Genomic DNA, 22,271 nt, shown 5'->3' with positions numbered 1-22,271 from the left:
TAGACACAGCCGTCCTCTTCACTGTGATCCTGCACCATCCGAGAGAAGAGGCCTTTGTTCCTGCTTGGCATTGACACATCTGCTTGGAAAACTTGACTGCACTCTCTTGCTCTCAGCAGCTTCATTTGCAGCAGAACTCTCTGAACCAGATAGCAGCCATGTACTAAAGCTACTACAGCCAAAGTTCTCTGCCATGTTATTTCCGGCAGCGGTGCCCCAGCTCCCCTTCTGCCTCTTCTTGGGCTCATGGGACACAGAGGAGAGTCTGCTGGGTTTCCTCAGAGATAACTGCTGTCTCTTAAATAATTTAGTGCAGCCACAGAAAGCTCGGAGCAGTGAAGGACAGAGGCACTTACAGAGCAAAAATTATGGTACTGTATCTTCCAGCTATCTAAACCCACTGACCTTCTGTCTTTCTGCAGTGTTCATTGCAGTTATTGCAAAGAAAAGGTGTTTCATACAAGTGTGTATGTGTGTGTGCGTATGTAGTGCTGAAGAAACTACTTTGAAAGTTGCACACCTCATAACAAAAATAAGTACAGTGAAGGTTGTCTCAGGTGAGTATACTTTAGTTTACCCAGGTAACTTCATATCTACACCTGCAGGTTCCATATAGTGTCATGACTGCAAAAAACATTACGACCTCGATGCCAACACATAAAACACAGACTGGCATTTACTTGACGTAAACACAAACCTAATAAGTCTGGCTTTGTCTCAGGAAGCACAAATAAATTTAACATTTTGCTCAAAGTAAAATGGGGAAATTAAAGATGTGACTTGTACTAAACACTGTTAGTATTACACATTCAGTAAGTGTGAGTTAAGGCAGACAGCTGGGTGGACACAGTCGGCCTAATAGCGATTAATCGAATTTATCGTAATCTTGCTCACAAGCCAAAGTGAGAGCGAGAAATAAAGACAAACTAGCAGCGTCGAAGGTGGTGGAATTGACAAAAGCGGCATGCAGAACATCACGAATCTGTTGTTTGCAGGTGAAGATTGTAGAGCTGGAGATTGATGTGAAATGTGCTCACAGCATAAACCTGCACCTGTATGTTAAAGGTTGTTTATGTGAAACAAAATGCAATTTGTTAAAATCAGAGGTCCCTTTGCTGATTGTATCAAAAAGCAAATGGACTCAACTGCAACATAGTGGTGCATGTTGATTAATGTGCCCCTCCAAGCTTGGTTCAGACATAATTGTATAAGCTCCCAGGTGACATTGAAGAAGTGTGAAAAAATGAAACAATAGAGCACAAGGAAGCTCTTATGTCTCTCTGTTATGTTTCCTGATCATGAGAGTCGTCACAGTTTCCAGGAGAGTTGTCCTTGAGGCAGCAGTTCCTCCTTTGCCAGTGCCTCTGTATCCATTAGAAGTGGTGTAAATCCTGACAACATAAGGACCTTTGATATTCATACCATGACTCAAGCCAACCTGACCTCTCCACAACCAGCACCCACCCCCACATAATCCCACAACAATGAAGAAAATTCTATCAACGCACCGAGAAGCTGGAGGTCTGCTGCAGCCTATCGGCACCCACAGGCGAAGGGGCTCAGCTGTCATTTACATGCTAATAGTGTTAGTGGAGGCGATGAGAACGGGGGCCGGGGCAGGGGGCTATGCTGTGTCGCTGGTTGAGGATTTTTTTTTTTTTTTGGGCGGCGGCGGCATGGTGCAGCACAGCAGGGCACGGCACATACAACACTGCAGTGTGGAAAACCATCTAACCATCTGCTGGTCCTCATCTGGTCCAGCCAGCAGGTCCATTTACACACAGTTTAATTAGATGTGCTGGATGCTCCTCCTACTCTTACCTCTGTGGTACACACACACACACACACACAAACACACACACACACACACACACACACACACGCACACACACACACACACACACACACACACACACACACACACACACACACACACACACAGCCAAGCCTTTTTTCAAACAAATTAGTCGGTCTGATTTCCGACAGCTGAGCTGCTGCTGCTGTTGTGCACCTGGTTTTGGTCACCCTTAAATGTCTTGTTGTTTGGAGCTTTGGGTCACCTGTTTTCATTGTTAGCATTAGTGTTTGAGCCGCAGCTCTTGTTGGAGGACATCTATGTGTGTTATGAGGTGAAATGCTCAGATATTGTGTTGTATTTCACAGACTGATCATAATGTACTTGTTAACATGTTGTGTAACTGAGAATTCAAGACTAGAACATAAACAACCTTTATTTCTCTTCCACAGTCTCACTGTGTGGTGTAGGTGTAATGTCCTCTATTTAGATGCAATTCAAAGGTTGGTGTGGGTGTAACTTTAGCCATCCAGAGAGAGAAAAAAACAGAATAGCCTCATAGAGCCATGATTGAAATAACAACTCCAATCACCTGTGTAGCAACCAATTATTGTGTGCAGTTAGGGGGGATGCTAAACACTGACATTTTAGAAACTTTGTATAAGGTATATATTTGTAAAAGTACAAAGAGCCTGTACAAGTTTCTAAAAACTTTTAAAAGGCATGTGTGTGTTTTGAGGACAACATTTGCCTTCAAGATCTCCACACCCATTAGTGGATCCACAAAGCTCGTCCTGGGGTGCCATCAATGGCTAAGATCTCATAATGCAATAATTCCCCCGAAGCCAATGTTTTTTTTATGGCTGACAGGCAGCAAGCATTTAGATTGAGAGAGCTTATGTCCCATATTTTTTCAGTCATATCTGCTAGAAGCAATCTGGGTTCCAGCGCTGCCCTAGTTCTGTCCCTCTATTTTGGGCAACCCTTTAGAAAGTATTAAACAGAGGAGAACAATGCAATATTTGAGTGGCAACATTATGAAATGCTCTTGCAGATGACAGCCACATCTGTCCAAAGTGTTGTGGGAGAGGACTGAAGCGACATCAATCATGTGAATGTAGACTGTGATACTAATCAGCCCTCGACTGGTTCGGGCCGAGAGGAAAAACAGTTCTATGGTGTTGCATCTCACATCTGTAATTTCCCTGTAACTCCATTATTGTCCATCATGAGGGCTTGGGCACTTGAATTGGCATGATTTAAAACTGCAGTCATCAGAGTTCAAGTGATTGTAAAACCCCACTGGACCCTTTGGCCGCCAGCTTTTGATTAATTCCTCAAGAGGTTTTATCTGTACGGACCTTTGAATTGATGAGACGGCCTCTCGACAGGTGCTTTGTAGTATTTTTTTCAATAACGTGTGGATGAAGAGAACCAAAAGTACTCCCTTTTCATCATATTTAATATTCCAATAAAATCTTCAGTATGTAAAGTGGCGACACAACACAAGAACACATCCCTTTGATATCAAACTCAATTTGCACAACTCACCCCTTTCAAAATTAATCATCCAAAAAAAAAGATTCAGATAAGAGAGAACAACGACAACATTTATCTTGTTTTCACACAAACCTTAGAGAGTAGATTCATCTGCCCACTCCCAACGACGGTAGTTAATAATCCATTTGTCCTGTTTCTAAAAATCAAAGGAGAAAAAAAAAACTGCATTTATTAATATATGAGAGAGAAGATTTAACAAACAGAAAAAGCAGACACTGGAGAAGGCGGCCATAATGACTTTCACTGTCTTTCAAAGTTGAAAGCTAGAGTGGGCATCCCTGGCATCCTCTGGCTCTTTGATGTGATTAAGATGGATTCAGACTTTCACTCAGTGCACAGAAACCACACAGTTGTTCTGCTAATGGCATCTATCGAAACCCCCGAAAATGGCAGACAAGTATAAAGACAATGGGGTTTGTTTCAACTGAGAAACTGTGTGAAAATGTTAGCCTACCTTATTTAATCCAGGGTCATTGTGAGCAATCTTTTTAATCAGAAACCTTTCATGAGTGAGAAATGGAAAAGTCCAATTTAAAGTTACATGCTTTAAACTGTGATGTAAAAATGTATTCTCTGCTATGATTAATATTTTGTTTAACATGGTTTTCCCTCATAAAAAAGAAAAAAAAAACTCCTCATTGAGAAATTGCGGATCAGGCCTCGTGCCTCGCCCACCACCACTGCTTATACTTGGTTGACCAGGGAAAGAGCAGTGCGTATCAAGATGGTTAGCTTTAGAGGAAACATGGGAGAGACTCAGCTACATGTTTGAGCCTCAGTCAGACCCAGACCCAGGTGAGGAGTCTGTTGTGCACCAAAATGTAACTCTTGGTTGACAAGATTTCGGGTTTCTTTTGGATCAGTCTGTACTTAGTCATGGCGTTGACTGCTAATTCTGCTCATGATATGTCTTGTATCATAAAAAAAACCCTGATTTTCATTGAAGGGGGTCTTTAAACATTCAGAAGGTTCTTTCTCCAACAAGAGAATCATCAGCTAATACGGACTAATCCAAAGCAACAAGGCCAACTAATCACATTAAGATATACCACTGTGAGTCATTCTGCCATTGCAAAAAAAAAAAAAAGAAAGCACTCCCAGGCTTTTCACTAGAAGAACTGAAAGGATGAATCACCAAGTAGCTTTAAGCAACAAGAGGGGAATACTTTCAAACACAGCCCAGCCTATCGATGCTAAAGCTTGAAGCTGTTGTCTGGAGAGCGCAGGGGGAAAGTCACGCTCTGTGTCTAAAAGGAAAATGTGCTCTAAATCCATTTCAAAGACGAGGGCAGACAGTGATGGAAAAAAGTAATGAATATTTTACAGGCAGGGAGTTCGGAGCTGCACTCCAGGTGACACTCTCGCGTTTATAGAGCTTATCAGAAACCATCGAGGACGGCCGAGGGAAAGCCATGTGTCTGATTGTTTATTAGCAGCCTGCTGGTGGGTTCCCCTGTTACATGCACACCGCCTGCATCAGACCAATCACAGGCACATTATGCTGTGAATTGGACATTTAAATGCCCCTTTTGAAATGGACTGCTGCTGTTGAAGTTTGGCTCCGAATGTTTCAGATTAGAGGCGGGCCATATGAGGAAGCTGTACACCTGCAATATGGTACCGGTTCCCTGTAGGGAGCTGATATGGATTTGTGTAATGTCAAATTACAAATTATATTAACTCCAGGCTTCCAGGCTTCCCGCAGGTAGCTTAAAGTTAATATACATACATACGTGCAACACACTGTTGCTCATAAAGTTGGAATAAAATATTTTTTTCATGAAATGATTGTGAATTGGGACACATAATGTAATCATTGCACCTGGTCAAAAGCATTTAAATAGGAATAAACAGAGGATTGTGTGTGAAAACAAAATGATAAAACAGTGTATATATATATAATTCCACTCTGTGTAAAAGTATAACATACTATTTATTCATCAAACTCACAAGATAATTGTTCCATCAGGAGCACACGTTTCCCCACAACTGTGATCTGTGTTTTAAATAAATGTCTGTGGATTTAAACAAAGCTTGTCTGTACACCATGACCTACTGGTATCGGTTATTTGTACATTTTAAAACATATTTGTTATGTTATGACTACACACACATTGTACTGCTTTACATATAGGCTAATCTAACTGCCTAATAAATAGCGCTTACTCACAATTACTGAGTGCAGCGTTCACAAATAACTGCCACTGGCTTGTGGTATTTGCAGCATGGTTGTGAGCTCTACAAGGCCAAATGAGACCAAACAAGAAAAGCCTCACATACCTCTGGTCTCTAAAAACCCCAAAACATTTTAGAGAAAACCCTTGAAAAAGATAAGGAATATGAATCATTGTGACTCAATAAAATTGTTCAAATCAAATAGTTTGAAGATTAGAAGATACTTCAGTGCTTACTTCAATAAAATGAATGGATTCGACAAAGTGCAATATGGTCTCCAAATACCCATGGTTAAACTGAAGGATATGTATTTTTGGAGACAAGTCTGTGAATGACGCTGATGCCCATTCCTCTTAATGCTTCTCACAGCAGGGATGTTTTCATTTTGTTTCTTAAAGTCTCCTCTGAGTGTTTGGGTGTTGTTTGTCTAATGACTGGCCTCTTGAGAGAAAATGCATTTGTATGAAATTAAAAGGAAACCTACTTAGAGGGGCAACGTGTGTGTACGCACATCAAAAGAAAAAAAGTAGTACTGACAACATCTCTCTGCAGCTTGTGTGACTCGCGCTGTGCCAGCCCTGCTTATGAAGCAGTCCTTGAACAAGGGCGCTTTTTGATTTGGTGTGTGTGCATGTGTGTGTGTGAGAGAGAGAGAGAGAGCGCTTTACACTGCTCAAGGTGCCAACCACTTGAATGACTTTGCTGCGAGGGATTAAGAGTAACAGCGATCTATCTCTTCATGAAATCTGTCTGTAGCTTTTGGAAAAATGGAAATGATTTCAAAATGTTGAAGTACACGCAACCACGAGTGCCTGACCACGTTCTCCCACTCTCTCACACTCACACACACACACACACGCACGCACAGACGCACACACGCACACAGTCTGTTTGAGGACTTTACATGCGCTTGCATCATCATCCTTTTAATTGAGCTTCCTTTCCTGTGCCTGTCGCAGCGCTCTCACATTTCTTCTCTTCTCTTCAGCAGTCAGCTGCACACTCCTCCTCCTCCTCTTCATCACCAAGCAAAATAGGTGATGTACATTTATATAAACTGATTAGCATTTCATCCCGGCCTTGGTTTTCTCTTCGCACTAGCGGAGTACAAAGAATCGATAGACACAATGCAGGGGGAAAGAGAAGCGTGGAGAAATCAATTTGGGCTTGAAGTCAAGGTGAGAAAGGCAGTTGCATGGTCTCTTATAAAATCAGCTGCTAGACAAAGTGTGGAGAAGACTGTCTGGGACAGAGACCCAGAGGACATGGCAGGACTCTGCCTCTGTTGTTGGTGTGGATCAATAAGAGGAGACACGAGGGTCGCAGGTGGAGAGGTCTGACTAACCGATATTTTCTTATTTCATTTTCTTTTGTATGCAGTACTAAAATTGAGACACAGGTCATATTTTAATCTCCAATCCTAACTTGTCCACTGCAGACTGCCCAGACTGGTTTGGTTTTCTCTTTGAGGTAATTTCTCTCTGCCAGTGCAGCACAAGTGAGTAGAGGTTACAAAAAAGGGGGACGCAAGAAACAAAAACAAAGAACATTCCTCACGACATTTCAGGGGAGACAAACAACCACAGCTAAAGTAATGACTCAATTTTAGTGCATTTCTCACTTTACCTCGCTCTTCCACTAAAACTCTGGAGAGTATTAGTCATCTGTGTGTCAGGTGGAGGAAGTCTGAACGCATTTCAAAGAAGATTTAAACTTTTTTGTGTAGAAAAATGTCCATGCATTTGAAATTGAGGGAGAAAAAAAACAGTGAAGTTCATTAAGATTTATTCATATGAAAATAATATAACAATAATAAGAACATAAGACAGGTTTTAAACTGCATTAAGAGGGACTGTGTGCAGTGTAATACCAAGGGCTGTCCCTGAATAAAAAACATTTTATTCGAATTTGAACAGATACAGGATTTGTGCTCTTTGAACACTCTGAAACAGCAATTTGTTAAATTGATTTCTGACAGGGCGACTTCTGCAAATGAATGCAGTCATGCAAAGTTTTTTTCTTTTTCTTTAAATTCCAGTGCTTGTAGCATTGTAGCAATACATATCTGTGAACATTTTTGTGATTTTTGCAGATAACTCTCCAGGAAATAACTCTTTAAATATTGAAAATAAAAATAAAACAAAAAACAAAAAAAAACAGCCCAGCTTCATTTTACTAACTGACTAATAATGGGCTATCGCGCTAGTTTCATATTTGAGTGTATTTCTTATAATATTATGTCCATCACAACATCAAAACACCTATTCAGCATCCTATTCCATACCTACTGTAATCTTCTTTAAAAGGTGCATCAAGTGATTCTTCCTGCCCCGTAGCACAAAATAACTGTGACATAAAGTCTAACCTAGTCGGAACACCTTCCCCAGAATCCTCTTTCAGCCGGCATCACAAGACATTTCACTCTTAAGCCCAGAAAGCAAATAACAATGCAGTTTTATTATTTCATAAGTTTAAATGTATATATTAGATATATTCCCTCCTCACTATCGGTGTCTGACTAGTCTCTGCTGTGACAGCGCGACTCCCTGCTGTTGTCACTGTAGCTGTGCCGGAGACACGTCTATGCTATTTAATTTCTTGGCTGCTAATAGAGGTCAATACAAGTCATGTTTCGCTTAACGCCCCATTTAACCTTGAACAGCGTTGCAGTTCAGTTCAGCTTGACCAGAAAAAGGTGGTCAGAACAACGTGTTAATGCCTGCTAAATGGTTTTAGAAGGTACAAGAGGATCCTCGGTCCTCGCTGGCAGGTACATTATAAGGAATGTGCTTCTAACGTGTAATCCTTGATTGTCGAACACTGACCTACCTAGCTACTGCTTGTGTTGGTGTCAGTAAAGTGCAGACAAACTGTGGGCCGACAATTTTTTATTTATTTATTTTTTTTATGAACAACTTCAAAAAAGCAGGGTTGTCCCAGCAGCTCGGAGCTTAGTAATTAAGGGGTTAAAAGGCTGATGTGATTTAGGCCCATGAGAGGTAGCTGGCCTTGTGGTTATTATACTGAAGTGTCAGAATTACTAACGTGTGTGGGTGGAACCACTGACCAGAGAAAAAGAAATGGCACGCTCATCTGCCACTTGAATGTTGAATCAGAATAAAGTCTGACTGCCAGAACACTAAGAATTACTGAACTGCTTATTATCCTCATGAAAACTGCTTATACCACCTCTGTTCAGAATTTAGCTTCAGTAATTTCAAGAGAAATTACAGAAAAACGTTCCACTCTTTCTACTTTCCTCTGAAGGAAGGTGCACCTGCTATATATTCTTTTGTATTTTCAGATTTCTCACCGCATGATTACCATGTACAAGGGGTCTATTTGGTCCACTGTGTATGTGCTTGATATTCTTGTGCTTCCTTTTGCGCCTTTATTATAATAAGTAAGTTCTAGAAATTCACTCCATGCGGCGGATGTGGACAGAGGGGAGGCTGTGTGCGGGTGCAGATGTACAGTCCTCGGCCACCTGCAGGACAACAAATTCAAACAAACCTGGTAAAGCCCTGCTGAAGCGTTAAAGAGGAGGGTTTGTTTTCGAACTGGTCCAAGTATAATAAATCCTCGACTGTTATTCTCATTAATATGACTCTCCCTCTCAGCTGGTATCCACGTCGATGTCATGACAGTTACACAGTTGTTTCGATCTTTTCAATGATCTCTATCATAGACTTGGAGGGAGAAAGCACAGAACATTCGTCTTGATCCCAGAAGCTGCCGGGGCTGGAGTTTCCATCTGTGCTCAACTCGTCGTCCTCCTCTTCCTCGCTCTCCTCCTCGCAGGACTCCAGGTAGTGCAGACCCAGCGCGTTGATGCCGGAGTCCTCGGAGCTGGACGGAGAGGAGCAGTGGTCCATTTTGGGGCCTTTTATCTTATCCACAGGAGAGGGGTGTTTGTGTTCACTGTACGTCTGCTGGACTGGCTGCACAGGAGCAGGTGCGGGTGTGTGTTGGGTCGGCAGCGAGGGCTTGACTGGTTGCCGAGGCTGAGCGGGATTCTGGGGCAACTGAGGTGTAGCCGGAGCAGGTGGGGGAGGGGTGGGAGGATGAGGCGGTTCTGGTAAGGGGGGCGGGGGGCGCTGCACGTAGCACATCTTCCCGCTGATGCGCTTGACAATGTAGTCGTCCACAAAGAGGTCCGCGATGACGCAGTACTTGGGCGACTCCAAGTGAGGCGGGGACCGGAAGCAGGGGGCGAGCTTCAGGAAGCGCTCAGCCAGAGAGACAGACAGGTCGATGGTGTTGCTGTACTCTGAGCCGACAGGCGGCACGGTTGTGCTGGGCAGCTGGCACACATTGGTCATGGGTTGGTACACGTACTTGCCTAAAGGAGGAGGGAGAAGAAAAAACACATGAACTCATGTTCATTGTTGAGATGTTACTTCATGACAAAGTTCTAAGCTGTGGAGAAACACGGATCATATCTTTTATTCTAAAACTGGTTTACTCGGTATTGTTATATTAACAATGATCAAGTGCCTGCTTGCATGTGAAAGCCCCTCGCACATAGTGACTAAACCCCAAAAAAACATCACCTGACTGCAGTTCCCCTCAGCGCTACAGAGCATTTGAGCATCTTTCAGCTTATTGAGCCACTATTGATCCATTAAAATCCACTGTACACTTCCTGCTCAGCACCAAACAGCTGACAGACTAGCTAGTGAACACAGTGCAGCATTTAGCAGCGAAAGAGACAGATATTCCCTTTGGGAGTTGGTGGAGACCGATGCAGAGTGAAAAGGAGAGAGAATATTAGACTTACTGCTTTCAACAGATCAAAAGAAACACAGCTCTTAATGAATGTTAATGCTGCTCCTGGTTAAAGTGTTTAATATGGAACTGTTTGCTTATATGTTCTTCATGTTATCTTAAAAGATGATAAAACATCTGTGTGTGTTGTTTCTGCTAAAAGAAAAAAAAAGGACATAAAAGGAACACACACACACACACACACACACACACACACACACACACTAAATGCAGGTTTAAATGAATAAAACATGGCACAGTATGGAAACATTTGGCAAGAATCTCAGCAGCAGCATACAGTATGTATGCACTCTGAAAACTGCGATTCACTTAATAAAAACAACACGGCGAGAAAAAAAATACAATGTCTAACTTCTTACTCTGTGTCCCTGTTAGCTGTTCTATTATCTGTTGCTCCATGTCAAATTTATATTATTGAGCATTTACATATCAAAATCCCTCACTCACTGTCTTCCTGTAAAACATGACACTAGGGGGTATATACTGTATATATTTATCTAATCAAATGTGAACCCATCATATAAAACCACACTTGCCTCTTGGGTCGCAGTATCTCGCAGAGCAACATAGGAGCAGCATAGAGGAGCTTTATAATGATAATGATGATAACAATAGTACTAGTCAGTCTTAACCAGGGACACAATTTCTGAAGATGCCGAACAGTGGGCTTTGAGCATATAGTGTGTCTGTAATAATAAATCATTTCTCCAGTTCTCACATCACAAAGCATATTGTGCTGCCAAAGCGAAAAATACCACCAACATCTGAGGGGGAGCTGCTGCCAGAGTGAAACATAGTTTAAATTTTAGGACATCCAGAGCAGTGCATCAATCATTTTTGACTCTTCAAAACTGATGCAAGGCTGGAATGAGAAAATGATGAAACGGCATGTAGAATTAAGGCCACGCAACAGCGTTTAGGGCTCAGAAATCATGATGTGGAGCTGATTTACATCTGGATTAGAAACACAGTGGATTAGAATGGTGTAATGTACTGTACAGTGTCACATCAATGCTCAAACACATTTGTTCTGGAGAAAGCCCATATTCATATAAAAATGAACAACGCCTTCCGCGCGTGCCTCCCATTCTGGCAGCTCGTGTACTGGTGGTGTGCAAAAATGACTGCTCCCAAATGTTACTCATTGTTTGCAGCCCACTGCCTCCAACTCCGCGCCGTGCTGCTCCTGAATACTGTAGCTCAGATGTGTGTTTAGCTGGCTCCCTGGAGAGAGAGGAACTACAGATGATGACAGGCCTACGCATCACTTCCTCTCACTCTGTGTCCTTGTCTTTTGTTTCACCGGCTGGGGGGGGCGGGGGGGGGGGGGGGGGGGGGGGGCGACGACCCATTCAATCAAACTCTTTTCCCAGGTTACAGTGAAAACATCAAACTACTTCATGGGGAAGGGGCTCTTCTTTGCATTGCTGAATGGACAAAGAGAGCTTGTAATGCTGATGAAACTATTTTTTTTTAGCACACAATAGAACTAAATCAGCTCCCCGATGTAGCTTTAACAAAATTCATGTGTTCACATCATTACTGAAGACACAAAAATGTATCATCCACCAGTGTGAAGAGATTAAAAGAGGCTGTGACTGAAGCTGGATGTCCGTCTACTTTGTAAACATTGTTAACGCAAAATACAGGAGCAAATGTTGATGCAGACAAAAGGGGGGAAACAGTAGCCGTCCTCTGTTTAATGAGAGAAACTCAATGGTCCATGTTCAGACGGAGACGAGCCCATTCAGGCAGACAAGATGGTGGCAACAAATGAGCGCTAAAGCTGTAGAGGGCAATGTGTTGACATTTAGTTTTTAGCATATTACATCTAATTGCAGTCATCCATCTGGAGTTTGAAATACCAAGAGCAATACTAGGGGACAGACAGATGCATAAGCAAACAGCAAAACAGACAGGCATATGGAGCTAACGCCACACCAACACTGGTTGTCCTCAACAGCCTTGCAGAAGGAACACAGGCTGTCTGTGGATTTAAAAGGTGTCTGCAGAATACAGAATTATTTTGCTCTCAGTTAGAAATATCACTGTGTCTCTTGGCCCCAGGGGACGTTGTGTGCCAGATTAATCTCACTTAGTCTGGCAAATAGCAAGAGAGCAGAATCTTCACGTGAAGCCCAACACAATTTTCTGTTTTTGTTTATGACCTGGACTACATGCTCTAAAATACTCTGAGTTTTCAAATACTCCCTCAGAAATACTATCATCGTTACATACTACATAATTACATAATATTTCACATACTTAAATTATCCTTTAAGGTATCCTGTGGAGTTTTTGACCAGTAGTAGTGCTATGGAGCATTTCTTTTTCTTTTTTTTACAGCTGCATTCCTGTTTTATTTGTATCATGCTGATGCACAGGCATGTGGGTGACATGATTTACATTCTTGCCAGCAGTTTCACACTATTCCTCTGATCAACAGCTGGGGGCTATAACACACAAAGAACTGCAGCAATGCGCCAAAGAAAGGCAGAGAAGAAGACAGCAAGCTGGGAAAACATGGATGTACACGATGCAGGATTTTCAATATATTAGAAATTGTCTATGACAAGGGAAATACATTAGATTCGTTTAGACATTAGACCTCGAGGATGTGTTTTGGTGAATATCACTGAACTTACATAACTTTTATTTGTTTACAAGATGCTCTACAGGGGACCTTTAATCTAAAATTCCTGTGTAAATATCTTGGTTGCTGCAAATGTGCTATCCTGCATACGTATCAACCGGGAGCAACAATGTACAACATGAATGGCAATAACAATAAATCTAAACGAAGCAGGACAAACAAGCTAATGCAGTAGTGTGATGTCCATGTTGCTGTACACTGTCCATGCTGTTCCCTGAGAACTGGAGCCATCAGTAACTGACAGCCAGTGGACACTGTCTGTGCAGCTTTATTGATATTCAGTTGTACTCTGCCCTTCTGTGTTGCCCCAGTGCTGAAGCCGTCGCATGACAATGGCAGCTGTAAGGCGGCCTCTGCTCGCTCTCTCCCTGCCCTGTGTGTCAGTGTGTATGTGCGTGCATTTCCAAACCGACATGGCCCAGATGTCCAAAGAAAAATTTGCCATACTGAAGACTTATAGCCAAATATTAGTTCCTATTTCAGGGTATCTGTATTTTTCTTTCTGTGAATATATCCCAGAAAAGAACAAAACCAACAGGACTTTAGTTCATGTCTCAAGGATTTCTGACTTTCCTACTCCACCTGTACCATTCTGCCCCAAGCCCATTATTTCTAACTGAAAAAAAAACATTTTTCCCAAAAAAGAAAGGTTGAATAGGTCCCTAAAACAGCTGGGCACTCTTGTTTTCAGCAACAAGAGTGAAAATACCATGTTTTGTTGGGGAGTAATTTCAGCTGTAGATTAATACCCAAATGGTATTTGGCTCTTGTTTGTTTACACACACAAGGAAGGTGTGTGTGTGTGTGTGTGTGTGTGTGTGTGTGTGTAATTATCATCAGAATAATAATCTATGTCAGGCTTTGTCCACACAGACAAAACTTGATCAGTTTTGGTTTTGCTCTTCTTGTAGGATTTGTTCGCAATAAGAAAAAAAAAAGTAATATCACCAGATTATCCCTTAATAGTGAGGATTAAAAAAACAAATCCACCTTAAATGGTAAGAGACAGCTACTGGTGACGTGTTTAACATTTTTGTCGTCCTTTTTGTTCTTTTGCAGTGAATTTCTTTTTCCTCTAGATAACCGGCCAGTCATAGACAGCATGATGTCACAAGACATTTCAAGCCTTGTTATAGTGATGATTGACAGAATAAAAAAAATCAGCAACCTGAAGCATCCACAGTAAATGTCAGGGTTTTGAGTCAGTGCCACAGAATTAAACAGTAGGAGCTCCCCTGCAGACCCACCGCTTTACATCCACCATCGTACTGAGACGAATCAAGAGCAAGAGGAATCACACACACAGTGTTTTCCACTGACTGCAGCCTCAATAGAGCAGAATAACACGCAGCCACAGGACATGTTGCACTTTGGGTAAGGTGAGTGACTCTTACTTTTTTCTTCACAGTCCTTCCTTTCACAACGTTAACATGAAATACCACTAAAAGCAACAGGTTCAGTGAGGAGATGTGGGAGATCACTAAGTAAAGGCAATGCAAGTGAGGCTGTTGAACACATCAAACAGGAAATAACAGCTCTTCACTGCAAAAATGTAATTATGAATGCATGAATTCTGCAATTAAAAGCCGTGGAGGTGACCCTCTCCCCTTAGGGAACAAACTTTGCATGTGAAAATACGATGTGAGTTGCCTCCTATCTCCAGAAATAGGAAACTATTTATATATTAGGGAAACTTGGAAACTTAATTATTTTAGTCAGTGTAAGAGTAATTAAACAGTTGGAACGAGGAGATAGAGAACATTATATACGGCCAAAAGATGTTTTTAAAAGACATCTATGGTGAAAAACGAGAGTGCAAGAGGTTAATGAGAAAGCGAGAAAACAAGCAGCTGATTCCTACAAAGTTACAGATCGCTCTGTAGAGGAAGCGAGTACAGTGGAGGAGGAGTGAGGAGCGCCAACTCCTCTGCTACCACCCCTGTCCATCTCGCAAGCCTCCTCTGCTCTCTCCTGCGCCTGTGGCCAGCCGACAACTGCACACTCTGGTTTAATGCTGGAGATAGTCTCTCTGAATAATGCAGCATGGAGCCCATCCGTCTCTCACTCTCATTCACAGAGCTTCGACATCACTCCGTCCAAATCTCAGCTCTGCCCTTCACGACTCAGACTGCAGCTGGAAGGAAAATACTCAGAGACTGAGGTTCCTTGTTGACAAACTCAACATGTAGTCAAGATGAATGAGCACGACTGTCTCTCACAGATTATGGCATTTTAATATCGGCTTATATCAAAGCCTCAGTGGGGACTGAGTCATTAACAGCCCCCTCAGTTGGATTTTTTTGTATGTTTGAGCCAAAACCAGCAGTCTTCATGTGCAGACTGATAGTCTAAATGCACCAAATCAGTTCAAAATAGCATGCTGGCAAAAGCGGATGAACAAAATAAATGATCTTAGCAGATTGTTATCATTCTTCATAGCAGCTGCTGTATCCATTTGGCCGGTAGAAACCGTCCAGTCACACATCCGCTGCTCTTTGTGTTTAAATCTGTCAAACAAAGGGGCTGGAGCTGGGGCAACAACATGAGGTTCAGGTTTCAGCGGAGGGGACGGTCTGACCCAGCATCGTGTGAAACTACTTTCCTGTTTCCTGTTTCGTGCCTCCTGAGGCAGAGGCTGTTCCTGACTTACAGCCAGTTTGAATTCCAATGTTTAGTCTGTCATCATAGTGAAAAAATGCAACTCTCTTAACTGTTTTTCCATTGTTAACATTAAGCTTTGACTCCTTTAAAGGCCTTAAAGGTGCTATGTCACTATTTTAGTTTAAAACTGTTCAAAAATGAACTAAAATTATCAACAGAATGTGAAGCTAGCCCCAAACTCAAGAGGCCATAGTGAGTCACTTTATTCCCCAGTCGGCCTCAAGTCCAACATGTGAGGATGAAGAAGTCGTGCTGCCCAGGGGGCAAGACAGCACTTTGGTGCTAAAGACAAGAAGGGATAGAAATAGAAGCAATACAAGAGTTAACAATGACAGTGCTTTCCACTGCTGGAGAAAGCTCTTGGTAAGTTAAGGAATGAAGTTTGATGCTGAACTTGCAACGTTTCTTGTTGATTGGAGGTAAACAGATGTTTAATCCCAACCTTGGCTATATAGCAATAGCAAATCCTTAGATATAGCACATTTAGAGGAAATATTTTTCCTCAAATCTATCCTACATATCCTATCCTATGTACTGTTGAAGAGTTAGTGGTCACTGTAATCATTTCCCCTGCCAATACTGGCTGTGAAATGATCCCTTCCTAACGCATTACATTGTAAAAGATGATGGACAAAGTCCACAGTCCTCCATCAGCTGTTTGACCGTAGAAAAAAACAAAAACAAATTTTCATTTTAAGCAACAGACAGTGCCGTGTACTCCAGCTACCGTGAACTGTTGATGCTTTATTGATCTACAGTATCAGTTAATTAGGTAACAGGTTTTTTCACAGTAGACGCTTTGCTTGTTATATAGAAAAGCAAATGTTACCAATAACACTAACAATGGCTCTGGTCTATTCAAGTGTGCCCATTAAATCATGACAGTGAACGAGCATGCAGAATACCAGGACCCTGAGACTGAAGCAGCTGAATAGAATTCAGCCATCATTAATTTCATCCTCTACACATGTGCTTTTCCTACTGTCACATGTCAAAATGTCTTCTAGAAAAATTGTTCAGTCTCTTTGTTAAATGCATAACGGAGGAAGCTAGCAAACAGCTCTGAGCGTATAATTATGACAGCAAACCATCGCAGAAGTAGCGTTTGGATTCAGGACCATACACAGGAAAAACAGCAGATGAAAGGCGAGGCTGTCCACTACCTTTTCAATCCACATTACCACGGCAACAGATCTGCAGTCACCTGTTAGCTTGTCATGAACGAAAAAAACAACAATTCAGCGACGTGGGTAATGTATAATTGCATGATAGTTGTCATTCATTCAAACTTGATTTCTTTGTCAAAGTGACCTTGTTCCGTGAAAATATGCACTCTAAAGTTCAGCTCAGAGCTAATATGTGGCTTCAGCTGTTTGAGTGGGCAAAATCAAGTGAGTATATTATTAAATTACAGTCTTTTTAGAACCAAATTCCTCATCCTCTGTGTTCCCTCACTGAGCCGTGATGAGGGGATAGTAACACAAACAGGGAACGTGGTATTACATTACGGAAACATGAAAAAAGCTATCCTTTAAAATATAAGAACAGACTTGTTGAACTTTTGTTTTGGTGATGCTCTGCTTCCAACACTCACAGAGCAGCAGTTAAATTGGTCGAAGCGCTGCGGCTCACAAACACGAACAATCGATCAAAAAACATCCCCTCGGGCCTGTGCTGACAATATATTGATCCTTTAATAATAGGTGAAGCTTTTTATGATTCAGCGCTGCAGTAAATTTTCAGTTGGTCCCCGAATCAATCAATAAAAGGTCAGAGCTTTATCCAATAAGCCTCCATATTTCCCTTTAGAAAGATTTGCAAGCTCCAGCTGCAAGGTGTGACAGATGAGACTGCAGAGGAAGTCTGACAGGCAGATCCTACTTTCTCGTATCTACAACAGAAGTACAAGTTCGTACGTACAAAATTAGAGCTGACAGACTACGAACAGACTGACAAGACTGCTCAGGAGTCATTAGACTTTGTTGGATTTCCTTAATGAGTAATTCATTGCTCTGTCTGGTAATTGTAATCAGTTAGTAGAGGATGAAGAGACAGCAAAAAAAAAAAAAAACAACATTCAGACCAGGTGGTTCGAGTGCTGCTGTGAGCAAAAACTCTCATCAGACATGACATATTGGCGGTGACACTAAACACAGCTAATTACCACTAATGAGAGGCTTGGACTGATGTTGTCACCAGCTGGGAACATTGCCTCCTCCTACATTCAATTCCAGTTTTCCCCATTTTCTCAGCCAAAGTTTTCAACAAAGCTACAACTAAGTAGTAATTGCTGGAAAGAATTAAAGAAACAAGATTGATGGGTTTTTTTTTGTTGTTGCTGTTTTTTGTCACTTTTGGTGAACTCTGTGAACACAAACCAGCATTCTGAAGCTGTACAGTTTGCAAGCTAGGAATTAAGTCATGGGTATCTAATTACTCCATACTGTTCTACAGGTAAGGAAACAGAAATAAATTGTTTTTGAGAATTTCAATTCTGAGCCCAATGACCTTTGGTATTTGTCTCCCTGGAAACCTATTTAAAAAATGTCATTAAAAAGGCAGAGTAGCAAGGCTCCCTGTGGTGAATGCACGATGATCAGCTTCAGAACATGTTTATTCTCTAGGCGACAGTCATAGGCATATTCAAAATGAAAAAGCGGACGATATAAGGGCGTAACAACATGTCACTGTTTTGAATCCAGCGTTATTATGCATCTCTAGAAAGAAGGGTGTGAGCCGAGGCAGCAGAGCAGGCGGGCATTGCATTCAGAAGCACGCTGCTATACTTTTCTCTGTGGGTGTCCTGGTTCTGCCTGATTCAGCAGTCTGAGCTGGTTTACGCTCACTGTGGCGCATGCAAGGGAGATCTGTGAATTACAGTGGAAAGAGATGTGAAGGTGAGAGGCCCCATTGTGATGTGGCTGTCTCTTTCTTCTATAGGAAAACGAGCCTGAATTATATAATGGGTACAAAGGTCTCCATGTTCATTGCACAGCACCTTTTCAGTAGGAGCCATGAATAATTCAAAGCGGAGAGGAGGAGCAAGTCTAAATGTTTACAAATGATGTAACACTGAGCAGACTTTGCAGAGAATCACAAATCCCGGATGTGGCTCATAATAAACACTGGACAGAATTCATCATTTTTCTGCCACATTAGATGTTTCAAATCACTTGGCTCGTTCTGAACGAAGGCGGGCATCTAAATCCAATGATTACATGGCAAAGATTACAATGTGACTTCTGCAGTTGCACACTATAAGCCCCGACTGACTGGTGCAGAGTGGATGGCGATTGTGTTTTACACTGATCTGAGGATTTTCAGGGCAGCCGGCGACGGGGGTAACGTAGGGCAGCACAAATAAACGGACATCCTGTCAGGTTCAAGCACAGCTATTGGGATTCTGCGGTGGTGTCAAAGTGTCAGGTCGAGAAAGGTTCAAATGGAGAGAAAATGTCCGAGGTACACGGGTGTTGAAATTGCCACTGACACTTCTGTGTCAAGTGCAAAGGAAATTGTCCATGTTTAAGTGGAGCTGCAGCCCTGTGCTCTACCAGTACAGGCAATTTAATAGTCAATATAAATGCTATTACTATAATACTATAGAGTTCAGTTAATATCGCCGCAAATGTGGCCCGTGACCAAACAATAGAGATTGATTTTGTCATTTTTGGCTGCTTGACATCATCTAAACATGTCAAGTTATTGTGGCCAAAAGTAGAAAATCTACTTTAAAGGACAATGCTGGTGTTATTTCACATTTCACACTCTCCATGTCAATAAATCCCATGGAAAAAATAAACAAAACATACACAAAAAATAGTGTATGTTAGTTCATCTTCATTTCTGGCATCAATGTGCTGTCTGTAGCCCAAAGCCCATTCCTTCCTACTGAGGATCTAAGTCTTTACTTTTGGGTCATGCATATTTAGTTTCATCGGTAAATGTCACTAATAGAGGAATAAATAGCAGGGACTATTTTCAGCTGTGGATTAATACAGATTTGGTGCCCTTGTGAGTGTTTACAAAGGACATCTGTGGGGTTGAACAAACCAGAGTGCCCATGTTCAACGTAATGAAGGAATGATGTGTTTTTTATGGTTTCTGAACAACAATGAAGGTCTGTGGCACAGAAGAATACGCTGGACCAGGCCTTAGCTAAAGGGACAGCACTTTACTTGTCATTGGTATCAGTGCATTGTTGGGTTTTTTTGTCTTTACATTGGATTTGTTGACACAAAGGAAAATACAGAACATCACAAGACTTTAAAAGCAGAAATGAAAGTGGTGATTCATGTGTGTGATGTCAAAATGTAAGTCATGAAGTATTTTCAGTAATGGTGAAGTAAAGGAAGGTTGACAGGTTTTTTTTTTTTGTTGGGTGCGTGCGTGAGGGTGCGCACTTCTTTTGATGTTTTTTTGGAAAATATACACCTGTGCTCTCACATTGACGACTGACACGATGTGTGTTGACTCTCTTTTGAAGGACCAGGTCTTAATAAGATGTAAAACAGATGGATTATAACCAGGAATGGATAAAGGCTACAAGCCCCATTCCTACTTGGAGTTCAATACAAAGTGAACTGGAAGACATAGGAATATCAGACGATTTTAGTTATTCTATGTCTTTAAATCCGAATTAGTTACAAAAAAATATCTAAACTCAATATAAATACAATAATTTGTGCTTTTCACCTTTAACATAGTCTATCATTAAGACTAACACCTAAAGATGCACAACACGATCACTAGAGGACTGTACTGATTTAAATTTTCAAGGCCTGCCCTAAACTTTATGTACCGAAAGTAGAAACAAAATCAGATAAATAGTGCCAAACACATGAACCATGACCTGAAACATTCATATCCCTGCTCAGTTTTTCAGCCTCCATTGTTTAGACCACATAATCTATTCATATGAGGAGGTCTGTATGAAGATGTGACTGTGGTTAAGAATAGGCTATATATATATATATATAACTATGAAGTTTGACTTCGATATTCTTGCAATGAATAGAAACAATACTGTAAAATGTGTTTTAAAGTTTTTAGGGAAAATGAAATAACACCACTGGAGCAGCAAATGTTCCCCTTGAGCGCGTCTGAGGACTCAGCCAACCTTTACATAACCTCTCATAATGACTCACATTAAACCTTTTGTAACAGCTTATCAGAATCTGCCACATTCTCCTCTTTCTTCCAGTCGATACACATACGAGTGTGATCTTATAGTGAATTAATGCTACTGCATTCATAACATGGCCGTGAGCACCAAATATCCCGTGTATTTTGCCATTATAGAGACAGTGTGATAGATTTCTGGTAAAACAGAGAGCTATTAAACAATGTAACACAAACTTACAGTGACACCAGCCCAAGTGGCAGCACCAGTGCAGCTTGAAGCACTTCCCGTGGCTGTGCGTAGCGCAGATGGAGAGTCCATCACAAGGCAGGAAGTCTGGTCTCCCCGCGCAGCTCTTGGCCAAAGCCTGCGCCTCGTCCAACTTCTCACTCTTCGGACACTTCTGTGCTCCCGAGGCGGCCATGCCAACATTTCCTGGATCAAAAAAAAAAAAAAAAAAACTCACGAAACGCACACAGCCTCGTCCGAGTAAACTACAACATAACCGTGAGGGACTGAGCCGAGGTTTTCCGGTCCACGTAGCCCAGGAAGCTTTTCAGCTGGAAGACGGACGAGAGAGAGAGAGAGAGAGAGAGAGAGAGAGAGCGAGAGAGAGACGGTGGGTCTGTGTGTCCAGAACAGCAGCTGGGTTAGTGCTCATACGAGGAAGAGCGTCAGTTGGCGAGGTGTAATGTCAGATTCTCAGCCTCCCGTGGTCGTGATCCACACATCTCTCCATCCTCCCCTCGCGTCGGGAAAGCTCCTCTGTGTGCGCTGGTGACGCGCGTACGGAACAACGGCGCGCATCTGAACTTCATCACACAACGGGAGGAGTCCACGAACACAAAGCCAGCTGCTCTGCGCACTTCAAACACACACCCAGGCTTTCATCAGTCCCTCTAAAAAACTTCAAAACACCGGGGTCTGGATCCGAAATGAATACATCCTCCGAATAACCCCCCAACATATTCGCCCACTGGCAATTTTCTGATAATATTCAAATTATAGCATTTTAGTAATAATCGATAGTTTTAAAATATTTTTTTTAATCATATTTTGGTCTGGCACTAACCTTTCACTGAAACAATGACATATTTAAGAAATGATGTAGGCTAGTTGCAGGCAGAAATGAAGCACACTTCTATGTTGCAATTTAATCCAGCTGCTCAGTCTAGAGCCTTCAGCCGCTAGGTGGCAGCCCTAACATCTGCTCACAGCCGGGCGTGAGATTGACTCGGGAGTGAGCCATTGATTTATATAAAAGTAGCTGAGAGTCGTGTGTGTGTGTGTGTGTGTGTGTGTGCGTGTGCCTCAGCTCTCCTCTGTCACCGCTGCAGCTGAGTCAGCAGAAAACAGAAACCTCAGACACACACCACAGGAAGAACATTTTTCCCTCACTCAATCTTTCACTGATGAAACTAATGAACTGAAATCCAGCAGTTCACTGAACTTGGGGTCAGAATGATAAGAGTAATAAAAAAAACAATAATAAGCCAAACAATAAATAAAATTAATAC

The 22,271-nt window shown here is 41.9% G+C and overlaps 1 protein-coding gene across 1 annotated transcript; it reads right to left on the bottom strand.

Moving 5' to 3' along the window:
- Nucleotides 1-7,298: 7,298 nt before the first annotated feature.
- Nucleotides 7,299-22,004, bottom strand: zgc:162707 (UPF0524 protein C3orf70 homolog B). The gene is made up of 2 exons (XM_056389127.1): nt 20,995-22,004; nt 7,299-9,872 (listed from the first exon to the last, which is right to left on the bottom strand). The coding sequence occupies exons 1-2, from the start codon at nt 21,176-21,178 to the stop codon at nt 9,178-9,180; spliced, it is 879 nt and encodes a 292-aa protein (XP_056245102.1). The 5' UTR covers nt 21,179-22,004; the 3' UTR covers nt 7,299-9,177.
- Nucleotides 22,005-22,271: the final 267 nt, after the last annotated feature.

The sequence above is a fragment of the Seriola aureovittata genome, chromosome 11 (assembly GCF_021018895.1).
Source record: "Seriola aureovittata isolate HTS-2021-v1 ecotype China chromosome 11, ASM2101889v1, whole genome shotgun sequence".
NCBI classification, from domain to species: Eukaryota; Metazoa; Chordata; class Actinopteri; order Carangiformes; family Carangidae; genus Seriola; species Seriola aureovittata.
Note: the sequence above shows the minus strand (reverse complement) of the source record. Positions and strands in the feature narration are given on the sequence as shown.

Excerpts from the sequence above, each read along its gene's own strand:
- zgc:162707 (XM_056389127.1), bottom strand. The coding sequence starts at position 21,178 with ATGGCCGCCTCGGGAGCACAGAAGTGTCCGAAGAGTGAGAAGTTGGAC. Across the intron at positions 9,873-20,994 it reads CCACTTGGGCTGGTGTCACT|GCAAGTACGTGTACCAACCC; the intron begins GTAAGTTTGTGT and ends CTCCTCCTTTAG.